The 24,211-nt window shown below is 36.2% G+C and overlaps 1 protein-coding gene across 1 annotated transcript in view; it reads right to left on the reverse strand.

Annotated features, from left to right (window-relative positions):
• Positions 1–24,211, reverse strand: part of WDR44 (WD repeat domain 44) — a 78,253-nt gene that overhangs the window by 29,796 nt on the left and 24,246 nt on the right. The window contains exons 2-9 of the mRNA XM_054580330.1: positions 20,729–20,762; positions 14,689–14,763; positions 7,847–8,483; positions 7,186–7,313; positions 5,969–6,064; positions 4,538–4,674; positions 3,667–3,750; positions 85–191 (exon numbers count right to left, since the gene is read on the reverse strand). Coding sequence (XP_054436305.1) covers positions 85–191; positions 3,667–3,750; positions 4,538–4,674; positions 5,969–6,064; positions 7,186–7,313; positions 7,847–8,483; positions 14,689–14,763; positions 20,729–20,762 — 1,298 coding nt within the window. The remainder of the gene's footprint in view (positions 1–84; positions 192–3,666; positions 3,751–4,537; positions 4,675–5,968; positions 6,065–7,185; positions 7,314–7,846; positions 8,484–14,688; positions 14,764–20,728; positions 20,763–24,211) is intronic.

The following is a 24,211-nucleotide window of genomic DNA, read 5'->3' on the forward strand; positions in this document are numbered from 1 at the left end:
AAATAGAATGCTTCTTGTAAACTACAGGCTGAATTTAGATCATGACAAACCAAATACTTGGTTGAAATGTTCTATTTCACTTACCTTCATCTCTAACACTTTTAACTTTATTTACAGCACGTTCACCATATTCCTCAGCAAGGTGCTTTGCTCTCTTCACTGATTTTCCTAGGAACTTCTTCAGTTGAGTACTTACAAAAAAATACAAAAAACCAAAATTATTTCTCATTAATTCAACTAACTATATAAGTTTAACAATTCACTGATAATCTCATTAGCTGTGACTGGTAAAGTATATTATTTTGACTTAAGGTTTTTGTTGTTGTTGTTTTTACGTAAATAGTAGGCCTTTGAGTTTCTAAATCCCTTGTTGTATAGAATACAGGGTAGGGAAAAAGTAGGTTTATAGTTGTTCATAAGGAAAATAATACAATAAATAAATAACAAGAAAAAAGTGTGTTCTGCATATCCACAAGTGTAAACCTACTTTCCCCCCACCCTGTATATTTAAGTCAATATGGCTACAAAGAAAACACGAGCACTTCTCCCAATATATAATACTGTATACTCTAGAGCACTGCTGAATGCTCTAGGTTTTCAATGGTGAATGATAATAAGTTGGCGAGAAGTGGGCGGGAGGGGAGTGTTTAAAGTACAGATACCTAGTCCCCATCCCCAGATCATCTGACTTAGAAGGTCTGGGGTGAGGCCATCAATCTGAAGTGAGAATTGCTTTGAGAAGACTGCTTTAGAGTCATCCTTAAAAACACACTTTAACAAAAAAAGACACTAAAGACGTAGTCACGACACTAAAGACGGAGTCACTTACAAAATAGAACATTTTGAACAAGAATAAAAAAGAAAAAGGAAAAAACCAAAAAGAGCGCTCTGGTAGCCTAAGATGGCCTCTTGTCCCTTATCTTTCAGTTTGGGTATTTGCACTTACAGTCAGAGCTTTTATAGGAGGTATTCCCAAACAGAGTAATGTAAGTCTGCATTTCAAACTTCCATAAGTAGGACTTACATATTGCTTTTTAAATTATCTACATCTTGAATTTCATATATTAAAATGACTTAAAAACAATGCAAAGCACATGATATTTACAATAAAAAAATTTATAAATGAGGGGTAAATTTTTATCAATTAATGGGAGCTCATGATATTAAGGACAGAATTTGAAAAAGTTGCTAAGCTATACATACGAAGATGTTCACTGCAGCATTGTTTAGAATACGTGAAAAGTAGAGATAAGCTGAATTTTCATCAACAGAGGAGTGAACACAAATAAGCGACTGTATCACAATGTAATTCAATAAAATAAATGAGGCAAACCTCAGTTCTTTAAAGGTACCAAGCTCTTAGTCACTTCAGGGCCTTTGCATGTATGGTTATACTCCTTGGAATACTCCTCCTCTAGGTAATTTCTACTCCTCTTTAGGTCTCAGACCAAACAGCTCTCTCTCAAAAAAAGCCCTCCTTGATTCTTCAAAACAGGTTTTCATGTTATATAGTGCCACAGTACCCCATACAGTTCTTTTACAGCAATTACTACAAATGTAGTTAGATTTACCTGTGTAATTACATGTTCAATGCCTGTTTCTCCTATTGAAATGGAAGCTCTAGGAGGGATGAGACTATGACTGTCTTCTTAACTATTGTACCTGCAGGACTAACTCCCATGTCTGGCTGATAGAAAGATTACAATATACTTACTATTGGTATTGATATGAAAATATGTCCATTATACACTAGATTTTTTTAAGAGCAAGTTGACAAACTATAGGCATAGTATAATCCCACTTTTGTGAGAAAAACAATTCTACGGAGAGTACACCTAATTATTAATACCGAGAATGTCTGCGGTTGAGCATATGACATACTTTAATTCTCTATTTTATAGATTTCTGTATTACTTTTGATAATTGGAAAACACAGATGATAAATCGTTTTAAAAATCACTATAGCCCTCACTGGTGTGGCTCAGTTGGATGGGTGTCATTCCACAAAGCAGAAGGTTTCCAGTTCGATTCCTCGTCAGAGCACATGCCTGGGTTGTGGGTTCAGTCCCCAGTTGGGGTGTGTATGACCGGCAACCAGTTGACGTTTCTCTCCCTTTCTGTCTCACTTCCCCTCGCTCGAAAAATAAATAAATAAAATCTTTAAAAAATAAATAAAAATCACCATAAAGTCTCTGCTCCTATAATTCTGAAGTTATATTTTCTGGATAACTATATGTTTACTACTGCTTTAAGCAAGAAAACAGGTATTTCAATCATTTTGGATGAGAACATCTCTAAAATACATACTTTTGTACCTTTTTCAATGGCATTTAATGTTCAATATGTTTCTTTCTTTAATAAATGGGGCCAATTACCACCATTACTGTTCTTTAATACGTTCAGGACCTTTCAAATGGTTTGCAAGTGGGCCATAACGTTGACTCCAAGCCTTTAATACAACAGGGCAGGATACAGGGAAGCCAGACTCTGGACCAATCTCTTCTGACCATTAGTTTACTCTAGCACTCAGTGCAAGTATTGCCATGTTCTATGTGTGTTATAACATGAGACAAAGCTGAAACCACTGCCATACAAAATGGTTGTACTATGTAAGAGTCCTTTTATTATTTTTGATTCCTCTCTTGCAATCAGAATATTATCTGACATTCTTATGTGTCAACTTCAGGTTGTCATAGTTCGGTGCTTCTATTTTGTTGTGAGCTCAGACACCAGACGACCGGATTTTTAAAAGTTTTGTAATAAATAAGTATAATGGCTTTGAATAATCCTGAGGAGTTTTCTTCTGTTAGAAAAAAGATTAGCTTTAATGTGTGGAATAAAAAACATCTTTCCTGAATATTTATATGTCTTCTGAATAATTCCTAATTCTCTGGTTCCTGAGAGTCGTCACTGCTAGACAGCCAAGGTCCGGATACCTGGAGGTGTTACCATAGACTTGCATTGTGGTACACACCTTTTCTAAAAATTATCAAAGCTTCCTTTGCTACCATTTCCACACTAGGAAAAGACCAGATTTGAGTGGAGAATTCCCTTTGGGCCTGAACTATTTTATGTTATATTTATATTTATTTTATATTTTAGACTAAATTATTGCCAATTAGGTGACTTGCATATAATCAAGCAAAATCTATATGCCCACCATTGTGCTAGGTTTTTGTAGGGGAAACAGAAGAATAGCATGATCACAGTCCTTGGTAATATACAATAAAGGGCAAATATAAGTTATATAGAATATAGGTGTCATTGAAATTGAGAAAAGGAAGAAATGTACTGTGAACTGAATTAAGTCAGGAAGAATCTCATGTAGTTGGGTTTAAAAACACAAAGAGGATTTGCACAAATGAAGAGAAAGAGAAAAGGCAACTTCAAGGACAATCAAGTTCTTCTCCTAACACTTCTGGTACCTACTGACAGAAAAAAAGAAAAGAGGCATGATGCAAAATTTATTGAACATTTACTATATATCAGGTGCTATGTGACGAACACAGCCTCAAAGGCCTCATCATCCATTGGCTGGTGGCAGGGAGTGATGTTGGTGGATGGATTTATAAACTGGATAGAGTACAGATTTAAAATAGTATAGTAGTTCTCCTATTTTTAAAAATAAAGGCTTGAAATGCAGAGAAGGGATGTACTGTAACTCACGTTTTCTGTTTTAACCTTCCACCATCAGTATCTGTTGGGTGAGACTGCAACTTGTCTTCATCATCTGACTGTGCTGCGTCATTACTACAAAGGGAGGAAGTAATTTTAAAAGAAGCCATTTCCTTAATACTTCCCCAAAATCTCTATATACACTTACTATAGAATTAGCTAATCAGAGTAAAAAAGAAAACAACTGTTCAAATGCTTTATATAAGTTTAATGTAAATGATGACTCTGAGAATTTAAAGACTTGAAAAATCAAAGAATACAATCTTTAAGCAAGGTGTAATGTACAAAATCCAAGTGAATGCAATTTAGGAACTTAAGGAAAACCTATGACAAACAAGGCTTTCTGCTGGACAAAACAGGCTACATGGAAATTGTAAATATCTTCCTCCTCACTCACCAGGCACATCACGCATTATACATTATAAAGTTTTACTTTCCCGGAAATTATTCCTTAGATCTACATATATCCCACAAGAAAGTCAATTGCCTTACTCTAAAGCCATTTTCTGACCCTTCAAATTATATATAAAATTTCTGATCCTTAAGCAAGGTTTCAGAAGACCAGATGTTCATCCCAAACATGGCTTTCTAGCCTCAACGGGTTTTAATACTGTCTCTAGAATAATATAATCATATTAAAAGAAGAGAAACCAAATACTATGGGATTGAAGATATATAATATCCGCCCCGCAGTAATTGTACAGTCCTAAGAGAGAACAAAGGTTAAGAATACATATTTTAAGTATTTTAACCGCAAATCTAAAAAAAAAGGCTGAACAAAACCAAATTAGGGACTGTCATAGAAATCTGCAACACTCTGAATGAAATACTTCAAATGATAAATAGTAACATTAGGTCATACCTTACATATTCTTTCGTCCTTCGCATGATGTGTAGAGTAAGAGGATTAATACCTGTTGGCAGTTTCTCTTCCGCAAGACTCAAAGGTATTTCTTCTCCAGTATCCAGGTTCTTAATCATCACACTGGCTAAAATTTCCTGAGGTAAAAATATAACACCAAGAGAACTTTATAATTTAAGTATATTTTTGAGTCTACAAAATCCTCAAAAATTTAAGTTAAGGACTTTCTAGATGCATTCAGTACTGTGTACAATAATAATTTTTAACACTTTTAGTTGGATACAACTCACACACTGCAAAATGCAGTCATTTAAAGTGTAAATAGTTCAATGATTCTGAGTATATTCACAGAGTTGTGCAGCCATCACCATTACATAAGTTGAGAACATTTCTACTACCCCCAAAAGAAATGCCAAATCCATTAGCTGTGTTACCTTATTCTCCTGCCTTCCAGTTCTTGGCAACCACTCATCTACTTTTTTGTCTTTATGGATTTACTTATTCTGGATATTTCAAATAAATTAAATCATACAGTATGTGGTCTTTTGTGATTGGCTTCTTTCACTTAGCACAATGTTTTCAAGGTTCATCAATACTGTACATGTATCAGAACTTAATTCCTTTTATAGCCAAAAAAATAGTCCACGTAGCCAAAAAAATAGTCCACGTGCATGGATATACCACATTTTATTTACCCATTCATTGGTGATGGACGTTTGTGTTGTTTCCACACTTCGGCTATTATGAACATCTGTGTATATTTTTTATGTTTTCATTTCTCTTTGGTGTATACACAGGAGTGGAATTTCTGCATCATGGCAAGTCGATGTTTAATATTTTGAAAACTGCCAAACTACTTTCCAAAGTACAGTAATTTTTAAAAATGTGTTGTTTACAAGAAACAAAAATCAAGGTTTTGCTTTAAAACTTCATTCTGAATAAACTGACCTGTTAGATATATACTAAATTTTAGTGGTAAGAAGTATTAAGTTTGTATGTATTATACATCATGTAACATGTATAAAAACATATACATACCTACAATGTGAAGGTCTTTTTAAGCCCATTTTCTATAAAACACAGGCCTTGCTTTCAATATATTTATTCCACCATATAATTGTATAAAAGGGCAAGTTTAAGTCGAAGTTGCAAACTCCAAAATATTACAAAAACAAAACCCAAGACAATCTTCATTTTTTTCTACGTTATGATTTTTTGCCTCCAACAGTAAACAAAAACATTTCACATTATGGTAAAATATACACAATGTAAAGTTTACCATTTTAACAATTTTTAATTGTGTAATTCAGTGGCTTAATTGGGCACATTCACATCCCTGGGCAACCATCACCACCATCCATCTCCAGAACTTTTCCACCTTCCCATTATAGTTTTTATGTTTGTTTTTGAGAGCAAAAAATGTAATTATACCTCATCAGTAAGCTCTCTCCCAGAGTTGGATCTAGGTCTCTGAGGGCCCACCACTTCACCTGCTATTGTCTGCCCATCAGGAGATTTTCCATTTTCCTGAAATTGTAATTTTAAAAACAGAAAGTAGACTGAGTCAATTTCTATAAATATTCAATTATTCATTACCACACACGGTTTTAAAAATTCTATTATTCAGATAATGGAACCTCTGAAAATTTAAATGGAACACTGCATTTCAGGCCCTTTATCACTCCCAGCATTTTGAAAAACATCAGGTACCAAAACTATTGCCGCCCATGCAATAATGTCTTTGTAGTCTTGAAAGCAAATAAATGTGCTATTTGAACCTGACCCAAAAGCAGTTCTCTACTAGTAGTATGCTAGCACAAAGGTTGCCATTAATCAGGGCTATATGTGTGGGTATTTCAAAGGCAGGTGTCCACAAACTTTTTCTGTAAAGAGCCAGGCAGTAAATATTTTAGGCTTTTTGCTTCACAAATAGTGTCTGTCAAGTATTCTTTTTAAAAAATACCCTTGAAAATGTAAAGACCATTTTTAACTTGGGGACCTTACCGAAAGAGGCCACTGCCAATCTCTGCCTCGAGGCTATGATAAGACTGTTACAGTGTTTTATCCCTCGGTTTGCTAACCTGCCTGATCACGGTTACCATATAAGTAACCCTTGAGTCCAAGAATTTGGCTGTGGTAAAAATTCACGTTATCAAGTCTTTCCCATTGCCTCACACGTAGAGATATACAGCATAGAGTGCATAAAGTTTTTCTTTTTTTCATGATTAGAAAAAGGAAATTATAAAAAATAGAAGTCCCCGATTTTGTCGACTACAGTCCAGGTAAATGAAGATTGTAGTTGGCGTTTATTAATATCAATTATATTAAATAGCAGCATCGGTCATTTTTGGAATGCATACTACATGGCCAGGTACTTGGTACATTTTCATCCTTGCAAGAGACATTCAAGAAAGGTTTTTCCTTCATTTTATCAATGCATCTGAGATACAGGTGTTAAATAGCTTCCTGGAGTCACCCAGCTACTCAGCAGCAGAACTGACAAGGGACATAAGGAGGCCAGGTTTTGGGGATAAGGAAATATTTGGCCTGGAGCAAAAAGTAGATTCAATTCGATAATCAACAAACCAGAAAGGTGCAAAAAAGCTGATAAAGCCTATATCAAATATAACATGAATTCACCAACCTACCTGGGCAGTAACTATTTTATCTCCGCTGGTAGCACTTGCCAAATCAAGAGAAGGCTGAGAATCCTTGATTGTACCCTCTGAAGCCATGTTCGTAGTTAGAGTATCAGATGTAATATTCTCCTTGGGAACTGCAATGAATGATAATGATAATAACAAATATTTATAGAGGACTTTGTACATAGCTTGAAATGTGCTTTAACCTTTATTTATCTGATCCTTGGAACAATCCTGTGATGAAGGTGGTTTTATTACCCTCATTTTGTATATGGGGAAACCAGGATTCAAACAATGTATTTAAATTCTTCAAGGTTGTAAAACTGAAACATTAAGAGATCTAGTGCCCAATAAATTTAGAAATTAAAAAGTTAAAAAAAAGAGAGATCTAGGACTTGAATTCAAATCTTAACTCTCCATATCCTTTACAACATGCCACACTGCCTCTTCAATGAATTTGAAAGTTTGAAGTCTACTGAAATGTTCAATTATAATAATGTAACTAATCATCACTTTAAACATTTTCACTTTTATTACTAAAATAATTTTTACAAGTCAGCCATTAGTTGTAGTTTATATAACATAAATTGAAACAAAATCAGAAATGTAAACAAGTTCAACTCAAAAATCTCCCCACAAAAATACTCATTTCTCAATTAATACTTGCCATCCAGATCAGGCGTTTTAAGAGCCTCACACTCCAATTCACTTTTCTTTTTTCTTGGTGGTGGAGCAGGTCGAGATGGAGGTGGTGGTCTAGGAGGTGGGAAATTAGTTGGAGGGGGTGGGCGTGCCGGAACAGGCTTCTTTGTACTAGCTACTATATCAGGTTCTGGAGTAAGCTGTCTTGGGGGTTTGGCAGGAGCCAATTCTTCCACAGTAGCACAATCTTTAGCCGATGAGGAGTTTGAGGATGCAGATTCTAGAATATCACTTCCTTTGATTTCCACTACTTCCTTGTTCAATGCTTCTGTTTCAGTTTCAGGCACATTAAGCTGCTCTGTTGAACTTACTTCAGTTAACTTAGGAGTTTCATTCACTGGCTTCTCAGAGGTGTCATCAGAAGAAAAATCTGTTTTTGACTCTAATTCAGTTTCTTCAAGTGCATTCTGACTCTCTGCCCTTTTGGAATCTTCCTGTAGTACTTGATCTATGGCTAACAGTCCAGGTATATTGCTAAGATCTGTTTCAGCCATGAGAGGACTGGCAGTAGCCTGAAGAGAGTGTCCTTTTCCTTTGGGATCCAAAGAGTCATCTTCAAGCTGTAGTACTTTCTGACTCTCTTCAATAATACTTTCAATAATCTGATGAAATATTAAAAAGCATTTTTTTAAAAATGAAGCAATTGACAAGAACATAATAATAGCCAATCATTTATACAGTACTTACTATATGCCAGGCAATGTTCTTAACACTTTACACATTTTAATCTTTACAACAACCTTCAGAGGTAGCACAATCATCATTATGCAAAGGGAGGAGCTAAGGCATAGAGGGATCTAATGATTTTTCTGCGGTCACAAAGTTTGTAAGTGACTAAGCTGGCATAAACCTAGGGAGTTTGGTTCTGTACCCTTAACTATTATTAATAGGGAATCGATGTTAGTGCATGTAATCACAAAAGCTCAACCAGCTCTGTATAATGAAGTTCAAACCTGCTCTGGCTGGTATGGCTCAGTGGATTGAGTGCCGGCCTACAAATGGAAAGTTCAGTGTTTTGATTCCCAGTCAAGGCACATGCCTAGGTTGCAGGCCAGTTCCCCAGCTGGGGGCGTGCAAAAGGCAACTCATTCCCTTCCCCTCTCTCTAAAAATAAACTCTTAAAAAAATCAAGTTCAAACCTAAAATTACATTCAGACTCTTCATGTCATAGTTCATTTACATATTTATGCCAATTCAGTTGTAGTAGCAGCCTGCTGATTTGAGCCTAGTTAACCAAATCATGAGAATCAAAACTGCCTAGTATAGACCTGGCTGGTGTGGCTCAATGGATTGAGCGTTGGCCTGCAAATCAAAGGGCCGGGCCATTGGTTCGATGTCTGGGTTGTGACCCAGGTCCCCAGTAGGGGGCATGTGAGAGGCAACCACGCATTGATGTTTCCCTCTCTTCCTCCCTTCCCTTCTCTCTAAAAATAAATAAAGAAAATCTTTAAAAAATCCCATCTAGTACAAGAATTCAAGTTGTTTAGCTCAAGCCAGTGACAGGAAAAGCCAGAAGATGCAAGGAGGTTAATGTTCTTAAACAGAATACACCTAATATCCCATTATTCAGAAGGATGACAGGACCATGAAGAATTCAAACACCCAGCTCACCTTGCCTTTTTCCCCCCCTTTATTTCTATCTATGGCTAAAAAGGACAGATAGACTTTCCATGTGTCCTACCAACATTTAGAAGAAAATATATTTTTGACCCAGTCCTGTCATTATTCACACGATAAATCTTGCAGCCCACTTATCTCTCTACCATGCCCGACCACAGATGACTTCTGCTTTCTCAATACCTTGTCTCCAGAAAGAAAACAGAATGTGTCACATGCTAACTTGAACTGGATGTTATTGCTGTTGAATAATATTCATTCTTGATTGCCCAGCATATCCCATATATTACTGTTTCTCAACCTTCGAATATTTAATCCTAGACATACATCACTTTTACCAGAGGAATATTAACTAGAGTCCACCTAATTTGATAATTAGGTGGTTACTGAGCAGCACTGAGTACCTTTGTGATAACAGAAGCCAGATTACAGTGGGTTTAAGAATGAATAAAAAGTGAAGACAAAGAGACAGCCAGCAGTCTACGGTTTTCAAAACTTGGCTATAAATGGAAGAGGATGCAAGAAAGTGAGCCAGCATTTTGATAAACCAAGAAGGGGCCAAAGGAAAGGAAGGTAACAGAGTTCTGGAGAAGAAAGGAGAGGGTCTACTATGCATTAGATTCAGTACACACATTCTCTATTTAATCATCATACAAACCCTGTGGTTTGGATTACCCTCTTTTTACAAAAGCATGTATCTGAGGTAAAGGCATTAAGAATTTTGCCCAAGGTTCCAGAGTTAGTAAATTACTAAGTCAAAACTGAAATCCAGGTTTTTCTTTAAAAAAATCCACGGTTTTTTATTTTTTTATTTTTTAAAGATTTTATTTATATATTTTTAGAAAGTGGGGAAACGAGGGAGAAAGAAAGGGAGAGGAGACACTGATGTGCCAGAGAAATAACTGGTTGCCTCTTGCATGCTCCCCCACTGGGGACCTGGTCTGCAACACAGGCATGTGCCCTGATGGGGAATCGAACCGGTGACCTTTCAGTTTGCAGGCTGGCACCCAATCCACTGAGCCACATCAGCCAGATCCACAGTTCTTTATATTATACCACACTACTATGGGCAGGAAAATAATACTAAATTTTTAACAATTTCAGGAAAAGGAGAGTAAAATGAAAACAAGATGGAAGGTAAGGGAAATATGAGATGATAAAAAGGAGTGAATTCAGGCTTCTTGGCCTATAAAGTCTACATGCGGTAGGAAACAAGGTCATTGGCTGAAAATGAGTGGGATACAGTGGGCACAGTGAGCAGGGGGTGAATGTAAAAGTTTGGAATAATCACTATGCGTAATGGAAAGGCCCACGCCATTAGAGGGGTCAACATGAAGTAGAAAATCTTAAGTCATGCCCTGACTGGTGTAGCTCAGTCGGACGGGCATCACACCGCAAACCTAAAGGTCACCAGCCAGGTCACACACACGCCTGGCTTGCAGTCCCTGGTTGGGGGCATGCAAGAGGCACATTGATGTTTCTCTCCCTCCCTTCCCCTCTCTCTAAAAATAAGTAAATAAAATCCTTAAAAAAAGAAAATCATAAGTCATCCCTAATCCCTTATCTGAAAACAATCTCTCCCTTCTCTGAACTTAGTGTTCATTACATTATGAGCAATAATATAAATACAAGGTAGTATATGGGATAACTCTGTAGAAATATTTCCTCCACACAAGATTATTAGTTCCTGGGAACAAAGGCCCATACTTTCTAACTCTTGATACACCCCCATAACACTTATTTACCATGTCTACCCCTGTATTTTTTCCCTGGGTTTTAGGGGGCTGCAAAGAAGGAAACAGCAAGAGAACAGTGAGAATCAAAACCAACATGGAGAGATCATGCTGAAGCAACTGTTTGCTTCACGTCACCTTTCTGCTTCAAAAACCTCACTGCTTTCCCAGTGATTAAAAAATAAAAGCCAGATGTTTTAGGATGATAGAAGGCATTCCCATAATCTGGCCTTAACTTTGGTCTCTAGACTCATCCTCAAACATTTTGCATACTCATCATCTGAGTGCCTTTCTTTGGCTATGCCTTTCCTCTCCCATCTCTGCCTGCCCAAATCTTATCCATTCATCAAAACCAGCTCAGATGCTACTTCCACCATGAAGTCTTCCTTATTCCTAACCTCAAGGAGAAAGCAAAGTCTCCTTTTGTGTTCTTATAATAGTTTCTAGGCTTACTACATTCAGCTTTGTATTCATCTATTGGAGTGGCCAAAAGGTCCATTTAGTTTTTTCTGTGAAATAAAAGACATATTTTTCACTTTCACCAATAACTTTATTAATTTGTATATTTTGAGTATGTTGGATATCTCCCTCGTGGTATAACATTGTTCTCAATTAATGTCTTGATTTGATTGCTATCAACTTCAACTGGACCCCCTGACAATGCACAAAACTTCGCAAACCACTTCTGACACGTTCAGTCACAACACTTTCTCCATACACTGAACAAATCTTTTTTTGCGTTCCAGTTGTGTTTTTACCTTTCTTGAAATAATAAAGCATAGCCCTGGCTGGTGTGGCCCAGTGGATCGAGTGCCGGCCTGCGAACCAAAGGGCTGCAGTTTCGGTTCCCAGCCGGGGCACAAGCCTGGGTTGTGGGCCAGGTCTCCAGCTGGGGGTGCGCAAGAGGCAACCACACATTGGTGTTTTTCTCCCTCTCTTTCTCCCTCTATTCCCTTCTCTCTAAAAATAAATAAAATCTTTTAAGAAAAGCAATAAAGCATAACATGCTAAAAACGTTGCTTATTCTCTTCCAACTTCAATAGTAAAATGGCTACATAAAAATCCACCAATTTTGATAAGTTTATTTCATTTTTTATCTTTTCAACGTTTTATTTATTTTAATAAAATCAGAATATGCAGTGCTAGCATTTAAACTAATACAATAAGCAACTACTAAAGCTACAGTGACTTGAGGTTCAATCCTTACATTCAGCAAGTTGAAATCCATTCTTTTATGATTTTTGAAACCGTATTTATAACTGAAAATATTGCTTACTGATAAAACTTGCTCAAATGCTATTGCTGATTATGCACCCTGATTAGACAGCAGTCACAATACAACCTAACAAAATTGTTTCAAATGGAGTTAAAGAGAACTAAGTGCTACCAGAGCCATCGTAAGAAAAAAACCAAATGAACTTTTTGGCCAACCCAATAGTTTCCTCCTCTCCTAAAATGTAGGCTACTGGGAGCAGGGATTTGTCCTGGTGCAGGGTAAATATCCACAGCCTTCACCATTAATGTTTGATACTTAATTCAACTGAAAAGGCTAAAACTTAAAAAATGATACCTATAGTGTTAAGCCTCACTCTTTGTCCTGTGGGGTTTACTCACTATTTTTTCAGCTTCTAAACTCTCCTTAAAAATCACCATTTTTCTTTTACTAACTACAGATAAGATAAATTACAAATGGGAAACTAAGGAAAAAAATTCTTAAAAAGGGAAAGAAAAGCTCTAGTGCAAAAGGTAGAAACATTTTAAGCTTTCACCTATAAAAACAGCTAGACACATGTGTAATACATTTGCTTGATGGAAGCTAATAATATATCAAATGAAAAATGAGTACTGAAATCATCTAGAAATATGATGAAAATCTAAAAATGCTAAGAGAAAAAGGTAGAATACAAAATTCTATTTACACTATTAGGGGGAAAAAGGGAATGCCAAAAATCAAAATATCTCTTTGTTGCAGTGCATACTGTAGACAATTTGTAATTTTTTAAAAAGGTACCACTCTTATTATTATGCTGATACACAATACCACCATTTCTCACAAAAACAAATATTTTCCTTTTAAAGAAATAACATGATCAATATTAAAATATATAGGCCCATTAAAATTTTAAATTCCATAAAGGCAGGATCTCCATTGGGGGCGATTTTGCTCGGGACTCTTTCCTAGACATTTGGTGATGTATGGAGATATTTTTGGTTGTCATGACAGGGTGGGGGGAATCTACTGGCATATAGTGGGGGATGTTAGCAGGGATGCTGCTAAACATCTACAATGCACAGAACAGTCTCCCCTTTGTGCCACAACAAAGAATAAGCCAGGCCTTGCCCTGGCCAGGTAGCTCAGTTGGTTGGAGTGTTGTCCCATACACAAAGAGGTTGAGGGCTCCATTCCCAGACAGGGCATATACCTAGGATGCAGGTTTGGTCCCCAGTCAGGGTGTGTACGGGAGGCCACTGATTGGTGTTTCTCACATCGCTGTTTCTCTCTCTCTCAAATCAATGAACATATCCTCAGGTGAGGATTACAAAAAAGGAAAAGAAAGAAATTAGCCAGCCTCAAATGTCAACAGCTGCTGCAAAACTCTAGCGTAGAAAATGTATCATCTTGTTGGTTTCTGGAAACCTACTGGCTAGAACACTGCCTGGGGTGCAGAAAACACTCAACATATATAAATGAAAACACACCATCCTTTCTCCTTGGGTTTTATCCTGACACGGTGAACAACCCTATTGTTAAAATGTTTATCTTGTGCTCAGTCTCTGCTACTAAGCCAAACTCTAAAGCTATTCATAGCATCAATTCTTTAAAAGTTATCAAAGACGCTACCAGAGTAATAAATTCTTATAACTTCCAACTCCCAAAGACATCACCATTTGCTGCACTGAGCTTTTCAATACCATTAACTTTTGGTAGCAACCGGGAGTAGTTATAACTTATTCTAATAAAATTACAAGCATAAAAAATAAAGACCCATTACAAAATATTTTTCTAACTACTGTTTTAAACCAGAGGGGAAAGGGGCTGGGAGGAGGCTGAAGAGGGTAAAGGCAGTCAAATATATGGTGATGGAAGGGGACTAAACTTCGGGTGAGGAGCACAGAATGCAACATACAGATGATGTAGTACAGAACTGTACACTTGAAACTTATATAGTCTTATTAACCAGTATTACTCCAATAAATTTAATAATAAAAATACTGTTTCAAGGATAAATGACCAATTACTAAATGACTTCTAAAAAAACTTGAAGCATCTTCAATCACAAATTGAACAGATTCAAGGACAATTTACTGAATATTCAGCACGTAGGGAGTACTATACTAAAAGAATATAGAAAATTTTCCACTTTAAACATACCATGTAAAAATAAATAAAATTTAAAAAATATATACCATGTAAACAACAACTGCTAAACTAATATCGACATTCTACCTTACCAACCTTTTTAGACACATCTTGTTTCAATTCTGGTACAGGTGACTCATTTCCAACTTTGTGTGCAGTGTTCTCTGTTTCCTATTTTAAAACAAAAAGAAACAGGACCAAATGATATGTTTCATTTAAAATTCTGTTTAAAATAGGTGCAAATTAGAAAATATAGCATTAATAAATCAAAAGCCCATAAAGGGCTTAGATGTTTGTATACGGATATATGCCCAGAGACTGTACGCCAACTGGGAGAATATGGTTTGCATAAGAAGGTTATCAAATCATCAATTTTTAAATTTTCTACTGCAACACAATATTGCCCTTTAAGAGTACCAAACTTTTTAATCTTAAAAACTGTACAGGAAGATAACAACTACTAAGTACCTTCACAGAGTAAAAGGATTAAGGATTTAAGCAACAATGACAGAATTGTTATTTTTCCCAAAGTATTGCTCCATAAATATGCATAAATACAAAAGTACATAAATCAGGAAACCAGACACTTTATTTATTAAAAATTTTATATGCTTTAGATAAAATGAATCAAGACTTAACCAGAAATTACATTAAATCCCCAAAACAGTAACAGACGAATGAAATTAAACCCACCAAAAATACATATATATCTACGTATACATTCATATACACATACGTACATATATATATATATTTGGGAGGTTAAGGAAGGTAGAAATGGTTACTGCATTTTTGCTGGGAAAAATTTGGGTAAAATAAGATCATCATACATTTGCAAATGTTAACACATTTCTTTTCCATCTTAAGTTGTCTTTACATTAATAGAAGTACAGCAATTTGAACACGACTCCCAGTACTGAGAAAGAAGACATAATTCTTGGTGCACACCACAGAGCTTGTTAAAGAAGGCTACTCTACCCCGTTTTTTGTCAGATACGCGACCTAAGGCACATAAGGATGTAAGTATTAAGGTGGCACTTCTACCAAGTATCAGCATACAATTACTCTAGAGATTATTATAATGCTAAAGATACAACGTGCTAGAGAAATTTCTGTAGTACTTCCAATATCTTTAAGCTGAAAAGCAGTTTCACTGAATTCCTCCCAGCATTTGGGGAGTAGTACCGACTTTATATACATTCTACAAGAAAAAAACTGTTTCATGGACTTTTAAGTGTTAGATAAAATCCAAACTCTATCATGTTAGCCCATGAGGGCCTACCACGATATTGCCCCTGCCTACGTCTTTGGCATCATCTACTTTCCTCACCTCCCTATCCCACTAAAACCCCCCAATTACATTTTGGCCAACTGTATGGTTCCTTACCAGCCTTAGAGTCACAGCTCAAGGGTTTGTACATCAGAACAGCATTTCCTGATTATCCTAAAGTAGCCTCAACCCCTTACATTTCTATCACATTATCCTATTTTCGTCTTTGCATTTATCACCATCTGAATTGACCTCATTTAATTATTATTATTATTATTATTATTTTTTGTCTCCGCCCTACCCCACTAGAATGTCAGCACCATGAGAGCAGGGACCTTGTTTGTTCTATCTACCACTACTCACCCAGTACCTAAAACAGTGCCTGGCAAAAGTAATCATTTGCTGAGTGAATGCTGAATAATGCATCTTCTGGGTTTTCTTCAACTGATATACATATCTTAAGCTTATATATCTTTTAATTGAACCCTGGTTTTAAACATAAGAAAAAAACCACCTCTAATCAAAAGCAATTTCAGGTGGCGGAAGAGTAAATTGGAAGAAGGTGGTCAAAAGGTACAAACTTCCAGTTAGAAGATAAATAGGCACTAGGGATGTAACAGACAGTGCAATGACTGTAGCTAACACTGCCGCCTGGTATATGGGAAAGCTGTTAGGAGGGTAAAAATATTCTCATCACAAGGAAGGTATTTTTTCCCATTTTTTAGTTCTTTTCTTTTTATTGTATCTATACGAGAAGATAGATGTTAGTGGAATTTCTTGCGGTGATCATTTCCAATATATGTAACTCAAACCATCATGCTGTGTGCCTTACACTTACACAGTGATGCATGTCAATGTCAATTACATCTCAATAAAGCTGCAAAAAAAAGAACAGTTGATACATATTATAGAAACACCTCCAACTGTCCTACAACTTAAGTATAAGTACTCAATTATCCTCCGATAACTGTTCATTAGTAGGAAAATAAGCACTGAACAAATTAATTCCACGAAGTTCCCCTAAATTAACCTCAGCAAAATTACACACTAATAATTCCTGTACCTCAATTTAATTTGTTTGAATTAATTGCAGAGATCACAGATTAACACTTTTTTTTATGTTTTTAAAATTTATTGTTGTTCAGTTACAGTTGTCCTCTTTCCCCACTGCTCACCCTGCCCTGTCCCCCCGACTCCCACAGTCCGTCCCCCACATTGTCTGTACCCACAGATCCTGTTAGTGTTCCTTCGCTTGCCCCGTAACTTCCTTTCCCCCGTGATCCCCCTGCCCCCTCCCCTCCGGTCACTGGCAGTCTGCTCTTTATTTCCATGTCTCTGGTTCTATTTGGCTCATTTGTTTGTTTTGTTGATTAGGTTCCACCTATAGGTGAGGTCATATGGTATATACTGTCTGGTTTATTGCACTTAGCATTCTTATACTGACCAAAACTGCAAGCAGTGATTAGACTTCTATTTTATTTGGCTTTAACAAAACTGTCTTGGATTTTGATCTTTTGAAAGCTATCTACTCCTATAAGTTAAACTGTTATTAATTCATAAGTTTACAGGACTGATATGGCACCTACCAGAGGATCTGATCTCTAGAGAGGTTAAAATGAAAGATTTCTTAGTAAAACCTCATTTAGTATATCTATATTTAGTATAGATATACTATAAAGGTATGTATAGATACATGTATCTATTTATCTATATCTATATCTATATAGAGAGAGAGATGGGTCATAGGATTCTCTTCCAGGACTGTCTAAGGTCCAGGTCCTTCCCCTAGCACCTCATCCAGGCTTTGGGGAAAAAACAATGGAAGCCAAGCATGTGCCTGCAGAAAACTAACACCAACTTAGCTAGACCTGAGATGGTCTCCATTCGTTACACCTTCTGGATTTGGGCTGCCCCAATATTAAAGCACAGTGCCTACTAAATCCCAGCTTCTCACTATCAGGCCATTTCTCTAACTCCTATCTAGTACAACCTCAGAAACACACTTCCTTTAAAAAGTGTGGTAGATCATTCAATTGCTAGGAATTCATACCACCTCCATTTGTGTTGGATATCAGAGAGGTGCTTGGACCCTCCTTACAGCACTGGGTTATAAGATTTGAGCTTTTAAATTTTAACAAGCATATACAACAAAAGACTAACTCAGTTTCACAAATCATTTGCACAAAAGTGATCTACACTCAAAGAAGAGAAAAAAACAACAGAAAACAACTCTTAAACAGCCGTCATATTCATCCATCCATTCCTATCAACACTGTCCCTTTGTCGGATTCTTATTTATGCTTTGACATTCTAATTGCCTCCTAACAACTCTCTCTCTGTGCTGAGTCTCTTTTCTCCAAACATTCTTCTGCCCTTTTACCACTTATCTTTTGTTAATTCCCCAGCCAAAACCCTTGGAAAGCACAACTCTAAGACATACAAAAAATAACATTTTAAATGTCTTTCCTCAAAGTTTTAAAGCCCAGATTTTTTAACCTGACATTCAAAGCTCATTAAGTATGACCCCAATTTACTTTTCCTGCATTCTATAACTGAAATGTTTCCATCGGTCACACCAGTGTTTCCATGCTCCCAGCAAATTCTGTCTTTGCGTATTAATTAGTTCATAGTATTGCCTAACATACAATGCTTTCCCAATTTTCCTCTATCTACATATGCAAATCTCTCCCAATTTTCAAAAATCAGCACAAGTTCTACCTCCTTCCTGAAACTTTCCTCTGCTATTGCAGGTACCAGTGCTCCCATGGTCACCTTATCTCGCTCCCTTCCCCCTCCAAGGACCGTAAGTGCAAACTCCTTGTTGCACTTACAGTGTATTCTCCGAACATCAATACCTCATATGTCATCCCTTCATACACATGATTCTTCTGTGAGATTAAAAAATCATCAAATATCGGAACTACATCAAATTCTTCTTTGGACTGCTTAAGATATCAATCAATATGCTGTTATACACAATATGTACTCAATAGTCTGAGTAAATTCATGACATCAAATACTACTTTACAGTGAAAAGGAACAAACCACTGATACATGCAACAACCTGGATGGATCTCGATCCTTTCAGCTAATCTCAAAAGGCCATACACTATATGATTCCATTTATAGGACATTCTAAAATGACAACATTGTAGAGTGGGAAAACAGATTAGCGCCTCCCTTGGGTAATGAACGATGGGGGGTAGGGAGTGGCTGGTGTGATTTTAAAGGGGAAGCGAGCACAAGGGAGATCTTCGTGGTGATGAAACAGATCTGCATCTTAAGTATGGTGGTGTTTAGACAAATATACACATGTAATGAATTGACGCAGAACTATACACTGACATTGTACCAATGTCAAATTCCTGGCTTTGATATTGTACTATAAATAAAATATAACCACTGGGGAAATGGGAAGGATACACAGCATTTCTCTGTACTGTCTTTGCAGCTTCCTTTGACTCTACCATTATTTTGAAATGAAAAGTAAAAAAAAAAAAAGAACAAAATTCAATTTCATATTTACTTACTAAATATGTACATTGTTTATCTAATTTTATTCGAGTTAAGGATATTCTATAATTACTGAGACAAAGTGAATTCCCCAAACCAATTTTTACAGCCTAAAAATATCTTAGAGCTAAGTGACTTTTAAACCCTATAAGCATAATAAATAGCAATGGTCTTTGGATATGGGGATTGGGAAGATGAGTGATGGTAGGGGACTTACATATTCAATCATCTACTTTTGCACCAAGCAAATCTTATCCACATCTGTATCTTTAAAAATTGTTTTTATGAAATGGAATATAAAAGGATTTTTATAAAATATAAGAAAGAATTATGATATAACCTTTCTTAAGCACTCGGTTACCATTAGCTTCCAAGTCTCTTGTATATCCTTTTTTATGTCCATTACATTCTTTTCCTCTTAGAGATGACTAACGTCCTAAATTTTGTGTCTACCATTTCTCTGCTATTCTTTTTACTTTGAATATGCTTGTAACTCTAAACAATATTTTCTTTAATTTTGCATGCTTTTGAACTGAATATAAATGGAACCTTACTGCATATATTTTTCTGTGAATTGTTTTTCCCCCCTACTAAACATTACGGTGCTATCCATGTTACTGTATACAACTAACTCATTTATATCCACTACTCTAGAATATTCCATATAAATATACCACAATTTATAAAACAGGTCAGTATCCAATGAATATAAAAAGTGGAAAAAAAGCATGTTTGATATTATAGATATATATATATATGTATAGACATATACAACACAAACATACACATACAATATATATCCTGTTTGATATAAAATATCAAATAAGAAAGAATACCTATTTGGTGATATTCCTCTACTTAAAATGGCTCTCGGTGACTTAATGTCTTCATACCAAACACCTTTGCTTGGACATAAGACTGGAATTGGTTTTCATATATGTTGACAATACCAATGCATGTGCCCATAAGAAGTATACAGTTGTTTTGGTTACTCCATTTTTGTCACGCAAGTATTATTTTTTCAATTAAGACACACACACACACACATACATACATACACACACACACACACACACAAACAAGTATTTTATAGTGTTCTTTTATTCTAAAAATTATAAACCAAAAAACATTAGTTGAAATCTAAAAATATTTATAGTCCCTTACTTATAGTATATGATTAAGTATTTCTAAAATACCTAATCACACTAGTAAGATACAAAGACAACACTGCTTAGCAAAAAATAAGGAACTGAAAGCAGAAACAAAAAAAAATGAAGAATTACATAAGAGAAAAATAAAAATGAAAAGTGTACATAGTTTGGAGGAATATAACTTTCAGAAAGCACAACTTACCTCTAATGTTGAAATTCCAACCTTTTCTGAAGACCTGTTCAGAAATAAAAGCAAGGTGGTGTTGAATAGTGCAGGTGAGAAGGGAAATACTTCTAAATACTTATTAAAGACAAGTCCACATTTTTAAAAACATGTATATATTCTGTGATTAAAATACTCTGTGCATACAGAAAATGTAGAAAACATAAAAAAAGTAGAGAAGTAAATTAAAGTGACTCATAATCTTACCATGTAGAAATCTGAGTATTTTTTGTCTTCCAAGATATATACAGGGTGGGTCAAAAGTAGGTTTACAGTTGTTCATATGGAAAATAATACAATAATAAATAAAAAAATAACAATAAACTGTGTTTTATGAACTCATAACTGTAAACCTACCTTCGCCCCTCCCTGTATATGACATAATATAATAAGCATCTTTGTAAAGAAAATTTTGTGCTTTTCCATGATAAATTTCTTTAAATTTCTCTAGAACCGCAGTCCAAAAGTTCAGCATTTTGAGAAACTTGCAAATTGCCTTCCAGAACAGTTTTACCAGTTTATTAATCCTGTTCTATGTGCATGTTTCTTTATATCCCTGCCAAAAATGAGTGTCATTTTTAGAATCTTACATTTTGAGTCCTGGCTGGTGTAGCTCAGTGGATTGAGTGCCGACCTGTGAACCAAAGCGTCCCTAGTTCAATTCCCAGTCAGGGCACATGCCTCGGTTGTGGGCCTATTCCCTGGTAAAATTTTACATTTTGATAGACAGAAGTATATCTTGTTTAATTTGATAAATAGTGTGGATTTTAAGTTTTTTTTAAAGATTTATTTATTTATTTATTTTCAGAGGGGAAAGAAGAGAGAAAGAGAAGGAGAGAAACATCAATGTGTGGTTGCCCTTGGCATGTGCCCCCCATTGGGGACCTGGCCTGCAACCCAGGCATGTGCCCTGACTGGGAATCAAACTGGCAACCCTTTGGTTTGCAGGCCTGTGCTCAATCCACTGAGCCACACCAGCCAGGGCTAAACGTTTTATATGCATTAGACATTTACAGTGCTTTTGAAAACAGTAACCCAGTTTTCTTTGCAGTTCATTTTTCTACTGGAGCAAAACTCTATTCTTAAACACAGACTATTCTAGACATAATAATTTTTAAAGTACGTTTCACCAATTATTATCACACACTCCCCACCACATTTTTCCTCAAATAGGAACAGTTTGATATCCACTACCAAGCATAAAGAGGAGGTGTACCCTTAGAGCTGCTTAATATAGTTTAGTGTTATACAGTAAGAAACACTTTTAAATAATTAATATTAATATGCTAGTCCTAATTTTGTTTTGTAAAATACCATGATCAGAAATGATACAGCTTTGTGTTGAAAGGCATCTTCAAGATCATCTAATCACTTAGCTTCTGTTGACAGATAAAAAATCTATAAAGTGCCGAGAGACTGACTTTCCCCAAAGTCACATATTTAGGGGCAGAACCAAGAAAAGCACTGAGTCTTACTACCATGCTATTCACATGCCAAACTTAGTAATCCATGTTTGGTAGAGGAATCCTTGACCTTTAATCAAAACATAAGTGACACCCTGGCTGATGCGGCTTAGTGGACTGAGTGCCGGCCTGCAAATCAAAGAGTCGCGGGTTTGATTCCCAGTCAGGGCACATATCTTGGTTGTGGGCTAGGTCCCGGGTAGGGGATGCATGAGAGGCAACAACACATTGTTGTTTCTCTCCCTCCTTCTCCCTCCCTTCCCCTCTTCCTGGAAATAAATAAATAAAAATCTTTAAAAAAAACATAGGCATGATTAAAACTACTGTTGCCATTTAACAGAAAATCAATCCCTTTATTCAACAAACATTTATGGAATACCTACTATGTGCCAGGGACTAGAGATATGAAGGTGAATAAGACACAATTCTAGTTTAGGGCATTTTTAAGGATTGTTTTTAAAAGGTAGCTGTATAAAATGGCACCTGCTCATTTAATTGCAGTGCCTGGACAATACAATTTCATATTAACAAAGGATAATTTCTGGAAATGAAAATTTTTATATCCCCAATTATTTGGTTTCTCTGGAAAACCTATACAACTATGTCACAAAATCATGTTTATAGAGATGATCAGAACCAACGGTATTTGAGTTTAAAAAAAGAATAATAATTCCACACAAAGCTTTTCTGCAATAATACAAGTGCAATGAAAACAAAACAAAAATAAGAAAAACAAAAACCTTGAAGGGGCTCAAATTTCCACATGGCATATGTTCTAAATGCCAACGGGGGGGGGGGACAAAACCCTCACCTGCCACAGAAGCGAAGAGATAAGAGGAAATCAGATTTTAAAAAATAACACAACAATTTAGGCTCCATATGAAGTAGAGAAGGGAAGAAAAAAATTTTGCCTTCCCCATGTCCCTCATTTTGAGAAATCTGACCAGGTTTTTAGATGTCTGTCCAAACAAACAAACAAAACAAAAAACAAAACAGGTAGTCACATGTATCTTTTGTATGGTTCCATAACGAGTACTTTCTGGCAGCTGATTCACAGGATCTAAGTTACTGACCAACTGTTGACACACGTAGGAATATTCCAGATTGGTTCTGGTGGGGCTTTACATATAGCTGTGTACAAACTACAAAGAGTAATTTATTACGTCCTTTTGAGAGACAATGGGGACAGAGTGACGAGAGTGTGGGTTTTCAAGCACATAAACTTTGCCTGAATATTGTTTCCACCATTTCCTCGATGTGTGATCTTGACCAAACTAAGTTTTCCAGGCCTCAGTCTCCTCCTCTGTAAAAGGGATTAAAACCACGTACTTCACAGGAATACTACAAGGATTAAGTGATACAGCACAGGAGGCACACGTAATAGGTGGTAGTTTCTTCAGCAGCTTTGAATTGCTCCATTGAAACTCAAATGGTGAACTTCACTAAGTTTGTCCAAGGCACTCTGGCAGTCTGTCAGCATTGGGAGCCTGAGATCAATTTCTGGAACACAGAAAATACATACTAAAGCCCGACAAGCTCCAGCCCACTTAACAGGGAACATGAAAAAAAGCCAGATTATATTGAGCTGGTGATTAACATGGGATCCTGCTTGCATTTGGTGATGCCATTAAACAAAAACTAATTACAAAAGACACTCATGTCGAAACACATTTTAAATGTTACAGAACTGTTAAGCATTTGGTAGGTAGTAAAACATTTCGGACTACTATAGCTTATTTCAGTCTAAATAAGCCAAAAATCATCTCTAACAGGGTAATCTGTAAAACCAGAATTCTTTTGTGATACATTCTTAAAAAGATTTTTATTTATTTATTTTTAGAGAGAGGGGGAGGGAGGGAGAAAGAGAGGGAAACACCCCTGTGTGGCTGCGTCTTGCACGCAGCCCAGGCATGTGCCGTGACTGGGAATCGAACCTGTATGTGACTCTGGTTCAGAGGCCAGCATTCAATCCACTGAGCCACACCAGCCAGAGCTGTGA

This window comes from Pteronotus mesoamericanus, unplaced genomic scaffold, assembly GCF_021234165.1.
Source record: "Pteronotus mesoamericanus isolate MK-2021 breed Mesoamerican mustached bat unplaced genomic scaffold, CSHL_Meso_final contig_57, whole genome shotgun sequence".
Lineage (NCBI taxonomy): Eukaryota > Metazoa > Chordata > Mammalia > Chiroptera > Mormoopidae > Pteronotus > Pteronotus mesoamericanus.